We start from the raw sequence: 6,345 nt of genomic DNA, 5'->3' as shown, positions 1-6,345 counted from the left end.
AGGAAGGAAGGGAGGGAGGGAGGGAGGGAGAAAGAAAGAAAGAAAGAAAGAAAGAAAGAAAGAAAGAAAGAAAGAAAGAAAGAAAGAAAGAAAGAAAGAAAGAAAGAAAGAAAAAGAAAAAGAGACAAAACAAAACACAGATTTGTTAGGCTAAAGGGCGTGCGCATCTCGCCCCACGCTCGATTTTCAGAGGTCAAGACAATGAAGCTTTTATGGGCAAATCGCCGTGTGGGTTGAGAAAAATGCCTTCCCCAGCTGCAAATCCCAGCGTGGAATTTTGCAGGCATTTGTTTTAGCTGCCAGCTGCATCTCAAAACACAGACTTGGTGTGAAAATCAATATATCACTGCATTCCAGGGAGGGGGAAAAAGATGCCGGATTTGCGAATGGAGTAAATCTGCTTGTGTGATGGATTTACTCCAGGCCGGGCCTGCTATTTCTCCTTCATTACCTCGCAGTGATAGTGTCCGAACGCGTCTTTTGTCAATCTCAACCCCAAATTGCAACTCAATCTAATGATTCTTTATTACCTTAAGTTTCCGGTTGCGTTGACTCGTTTTCTTAGTTACTGCCTAGCTGGATCTGAGCGATGTGTTCTCTTAAAACGGCACCTAATTCTGTTTTAATAGCTGGCGAGATCTATAGAGAACAGATCTCCATAGAACTTGTTGTACGGATTCTTCATATGGAATCACAGAGACACTGGGCTGGAAGGGACCTTGGGGGTCATCTAGTCCAACCCCCTTACCCAAGGTGGTGGACCTTATACCATCCCGGACAAAGGGCAAATCTTTCATTTCGTTTAAGGTTTGAATTAAAAACTTTAATCGTTCGTTCATTCCGAGGCTGCTAAACCCTCAGGAAAAAGGACTCTCCTTTTTTGCGCTTTTCTCCGGAAAACTGACAGCAGCTCCGAAGCGTCTAGACAAGTCCAATTGATCTTTGTGTCGTTTTTTTGGGGTGGAAGGGCAAAGCGCCCTTTTAAAAGGGGAATAAAAATAAAACATTTTGACATGCACCGCGGCGGGGGGGGGGGAAAGTGACAGCACTGTTTTCTTTGATTTGGTTTTTATTTTATTCTGATCTGACAGGGGAAGTCGGCAGGTCAGCTCGCACGATATGAAACTGCAGCAGAGCAACAGATGTGTGGGTTTGGCCGCCATACTTCAACCGCTGGGTGTTTTCAATAATCATCATGTTTCGTTTGGGGAGGTGTTAAATAAAGGTATTTAACCCCTTCCCAAATTACAGATCTATGGTTTGAATACCTCTTGTCGGGTGCCCCCTCCCTCCCCAGTGGCACCCAAAAGAGATTAAAATTATCCATCACGTCTCAAATCAAAACTTCTCCAAGTCAATATTAATTGAATTTTTTCAGCTTCAGAGCTGACAGTCGGTGCGTAATTCCTTAAATTGAGAGAGGGGGTATTCAAATAGAAACACCCCCCCCCAATTCTGACTGGGATGTTAATAGGATTTGCAGGTGTTCATCTCTAGATAGACAGCTGAACGGCGACCTCGACAGTTTTAATATATTTTTTGGGGGGGCTGAAAGATGAAACACGAGGGACTGATGCCCTTTGTTGCCGAAAAGAGCGCCTGGTGGCACCGAGGGATGCCTGGCAGAAAACCTCTTCGGTCAAGCGGGCAAACAAAGCCGCTGTGTCCGTTCGTCCTCCGGACTCCGCGTACAAGGGAACATGATGGGTGGAAGGGTTCAGATCTTCCTCAGCCATCTGGATTTTATTTGCCACCCAGGACCGTTCCCAAAGTACTTTTCAGTTTAAAAGACCCAGGTGGAGGAAGCGTAAGGATTTCAGAGGACTGGGTCAAAGAGAGCCGTTCCCGGCAAAACTGGCATTCAGGGATAGACTGCTACTGAGGCGGGAGGTTCCACAAACCGCACGAACAGATCTTGAAAGCTATCCAAGCCAGCAGTTTGAGTGCCAACCCTGCGGAGCGTTGCAGGAATTGGGTGTGACTGATTGAGTGAAAAGAAGCAATAGGGGGTGACAGGATAGCAGTTTTCCAATATTTGAGGGGCTGCCACAAAGAAGAGGGGGGGTCCACCTCTTCTCCAAAGCCCCCCAAAAGGCAGGAGAAGAAGCAACGGATGGAAACTCATCAAGGAGAGAAGCAACCTAGAACTAAGGAGAAACTTCCTGACAGCCTGAACAATTAATCAGCGGAACGGCTGGCCACCAGAATCTGTGGGTGCTCCATCACGGGAGGTTTTTCAGAAGAAACTGGACAACCATTGGTTTGAAATGGAGTAGGGTCTCCTGCTAGAGCAGGGGGCTGGACTAGAAGACCTCCAGGGTCCCTTCCAACTCTGATGATGATGTCCTAATTGGAGAATCAGAGGATTACCTAACGCAAGTAAAACCTTCAAAGCCACAAAGTGACCCACTTATTGGACGTCAACTTCTGCACTGAAGGAACGAGGCAGAAAGACCGTTTTATAGCGGCCGCGACATTTGAAATAAACCGTAACATTTAAAATATGAGCATAACCCTAATTAAAAAAAAAAAAGCCATTACTTTAAAATGCTAAGCAAGTACCACAGAAAAGTCAAAACCTCTGCAAGGGAAAAAAAATATCCTAGTCTCTAATGAGAATAACATTTTAACCGGTCAATTAAAACGAAGAGGCCACAAGGAAGCATTTGCCAACGTTTAAATTTACATTTTTACCAGCCATTTTTAAAACAACTCGATAGGGCTCGGAACGTCAAAACGGAACTTCCCAAAGAAAATCAACTGTAGTTTTTTTTCCCTCCTTAATCAAATTACAGATGAAATGAAATCCTTTTTAAAAAAGGTAGGGATTTTTTTACTTTGGGAACGAAAAACTGAATAGGTATTTAGGAGCCAAACCTTTCCAAAAATACCCCACAAAACCAATATAAGAATCAAATGGACAGAATGTGTGTGTGTCTGGCCGCGTGCAAATAAATTATAGCTAAATTATCAGTCAAGCTGTATTAAAAACAGTTCAGGGGACTCCCTTCTTGCTAACGGACACACCAAGGCGTGATATATTTGTGTGTTCAGACGCACAGACTCTTAATTGCGATATTAAGACACACAACTCGCCAAGATTCTACAAGATATGTGCCGTATGGACAATCAGTAGGCTAGTGAGNGAGGGAGAAAGATAGAGAGGGGTGAAGGAAGAAGGTAGGTAGGAAGGAAGGGAGGGAGAAAGGGAGAAAGGGAGAAAGAAAGAAAGAAAGAAAGAAAGAAAGAAAGAAAGAAAGAAAGAAAGAAAGAAAGAAAGAAAGAAAGAGAAAAAGAGACAAAACAAAACACAGATTTGTTAGGCTAAAGGGCGTGTGCATCGCACCCGCACGCTCGATTTTCAGAGGTCAAGACAATGAAGCTTTTATGGGCAAATCGCCGTGTGGGTTGAGAAAAATGCCTTCCCCAGCTGCAAATCCCAGCGTGGAATTTTGCAGGCATTTGTTTTAGCTGCCAGCTGCATCTCAAAACACAGACTTGGTGTGAAAATCAATATATCACTGCATTCCAGGGAGGGGGAAAAAGATGCCGGATTTGCGAATGGAGTAAATCTGCTTGTGTGATGGATTTACTCCAGGCCGGGCCTGCTATTTCTCCTTCATTACCTCGCAGCGATAGTGTCCGAACGCACGTCTTTTGTCAATCTCAACCCCAAATTGCAACTCAATCTAATGATTCTTTATTACCTTAAGTTTCCGGTTGCGTTGACTCGTTTTCTTAGTTACTGCCTAGCTGGATCTGAGCGATGTGTTCTCTTAAAACGGCACCTAATTCTGTTTTAATAGCTGGCGAGATCTATAGAGAATAGATCTCCGTAGATCTTGTTGTATGGATTCTTCATATGGAATCACAGAGACACTGGGCTGGAAGGGACCTTGGAGGTCATCTAGTCCAACCCCCTTACCCAAGGTGGTGGACCTTATACCATCCCGGACAAAGGGCAAATCTTTCATTTCGTTTAAGGTTTGAATTAAAAACTTTAATCGTTCGTTCATTCCGAGGCTGCTAAACCCTCAGGAAAAAGGACTCTCCTTTTTTGCGCTTTTCGCCGGAAAACTGACAGCAGCTCCGAAGCGTCTAGACAAGTCCAATTGATCTTTGTGTCGTTTTTTTGGGGTGGAAGGGCAAAGCGCCCTTTTAAAAGGGGAATAAAAATAAAACGTTTTGACATGCACCGCGGCGGCGGAGAAAAAAAAAAAGTGACAGCACTGTTTTGTTTGATTTGGTTTTTATTTTATTCTGATCTGACAGGGGAAGTCGGCAGGTCAGCTCGCACGATATGAAACTGCAGCAGAGCAACAGATGTGTGGGTTTGGCCGCCATACTTCAACCGCTGGGTGTTTTCAATAATCATCATGTTTCGTTTGGGGAGGTGTTAAATAAAGGTATTTAACCCCTTCCCAAATTACAGATCTACCTCTATGGTTTGAATACCTCTTGTTGGGTGCCCACCCCGCCGCCAGTGGCACCCAAAAGAAATTAAAATTATCCATCACGTCTCAAATCAAAACTTCTCCAAGTCAACATTAATTGAATTTTTTCAGCTTCAGAGCTGACAGTCGGTGCGTAATTCCTTAAATTGAGAGAGGGGGTATTCAAATAGAAACACCCCCCCCCAATTCTGACTGGGATGTTAATAGGATTTGCAGGTGTTCATCTCTAGATAGACAGCTGAACGGCGACCTCGACAGTTTTAATATATTTTTTGGGGGGGCTGAAAGATGAAACACGAGGGACTGATGCCCTTTGTTGCCAAAAAGAGCGCCTGGTGGCACCGAGGGATGCCTGGCAGAAAACCTCTTAGGTCAAGCGGGCAAACAAAGCCGCTGTGTCCGTTCGTCCTCCGGACTCCGCGTACAAGGGAACATGATGGGTGGAAGGGTTCAGATCTTCCTCAGCCATCTGGATTTTATTTGCCACCCAGGACCGTTCCCAAAGTACTTTTCAGTTTAAAAGACCCAGGTGGAGGAAGCGTAAGGATTTCAGAGGATTAGTGCTGGACTGGATCAAAGAGAGCCGTTCCCGGCAAAACTGGCATTCAGGGATAGACTGCTACTGAGGCGGGAGGTTCCACAGATCGCACGAACAGATCTTGAAAGCTATCCAAGCCAGCAGTTTGAGTGCCAACCCTGCGGAGCGTTGCAGGAATTGGGTGTGACTGATTGAGTGAAAAGAAGCAATAGGGGGTTGACAGGATAGCAGTTTTCCAATATTTGAGGGGCTGCCACAAACAAGAGGGGGGGTCCACCTCTTCTCCAAAGCCCCCCAAAAGGCAGGAGAAGAAGCAACGGATGGAAACTCATCAAGGAGAGAAGCAACCTGGAATTAAGGAGAAACTTCCTGACAGCCTGAACAATTAATCAGCGGAACGGCTTGCCACCAGAATCTGTGGGTGCTCCATCACGGGAGGTTTTTCAGAAGAAACTGGACAACCATTGGTTTGAAATGGAGTAGAGTCTCCTGCTAGAGCAGGGGGCTGGACTAGAAGACCTCCAGGGTCCCTTCCAACTCTGATGATGATGTCCTAATTGGAGAATCAGAGGATTACCTAACGCAAGTAAAACCTTCAAAGCCACAAAGTGACCCACTTATTGGACGTCAACTTCTGCACTGAAGGAACGAGGCAGAAAGACCGTTTTATAGCGGCCGCGACATTTAAAATAAACCGTAACATTTAAAATATGAGCATAACCCTAATTAAAAAAAAAAAGCCATTACTTTAAAATGCTAAGCAAGTACCACAGAAAAGTCAAAACCTCTGCAAGGGAAAAAAAAAATCCTAGTCTCTAATGAGAATAACATTTTAACCGGTCAATTAAAACGAAGAGGCCACAAGGAAGCATTTGCCAACGTTTAAATTTACATTTTTACCAGCCATTTTTAAAACAACTCGATAGGGCTCGGAACGTCAAAACGGAACTTCCCAAAGAAAATCAACTGTAGTTTTTTTTCCCTCCTTAATCAAATTACAAATGAAATGAAATCCTTTTTAAAAAAGGTAGGAATATTTTTACTTTGGGAACAAAAAACCGAATAGGTATTTAGGAGCCAAACCTTTCCAAAAATACCCCACAAAACCAATATAAGAATCAAATGGACAGAATGTGTGTGTGTGTCTGGCCGCATGCAAATAAATTATAGCTAAATTATCAGTCAAGCTGTATTAAAAACAGTTCAGGGGACTCCCTTCTTGCTAACGGACACACCAAGGCGTGATATATTTGTGTGTTCAGACGCACAGACTCTTAATTGCGATATTAAGACACACAACTCGCCAAGATTCTACAAGATATGTGCCGTATGGACAATCAGTAGGCTAGTGAG

At 44.1% G+C, this 6,345-nt stretch overlaps 1 protein-coding gene across 1 annotated transcript in view; it reads right to left on the bottom strand.

Annotated features, from left to right (window-relative positions):
* The window catches only part of LOC107299163 (1-phosphatidylinositol 4,5-bisphosphate phosphodiesterase eta-2-like), a gene marked incomplete at its 3' end in the record, with an annotated part of 29,976 nt that extends 28,240 nt beyond the window's left edge, over positions 1 to 1,736 (bottom strand). Inside the window, exon 1 of the mRNA XM_015828530.1 lies at positions 1,588 to 1,736. Coding sequence (XP_015684016.1) covers positions 1,588 to 1,736 — 149 coding nt within the window. The remainder of the gene's footprint in view (positions 1 to 1,587) is intronic.
* Positions 1,737 to 6,345: the final 4,609 nt, after the last annotated feature.

This window comes from Protobothrops mucrosquamatus, unplaced genomic scaffold, assembly GCF_001527695.2.
Source record: "Protobothrops mucrosquamatus isolate PMUCROS unplaced genomic scaffold, P.Mucros_1.0 scaffold4631, whole genome shotgun sequence".
NCBI classification, from domain to species: domain Eukaryota; kingdom Metazoa; phylum Chordata; class Lepidosauria; order Squamata; family Viperidae; genus Protobothrops; species Protobothrops mucrosquamatus.
The sequence above is the reverse complement of the archived record's forward strand: the minus strand, read 5'-3'. Positions and strand labels throughout refer to the sequence as shown.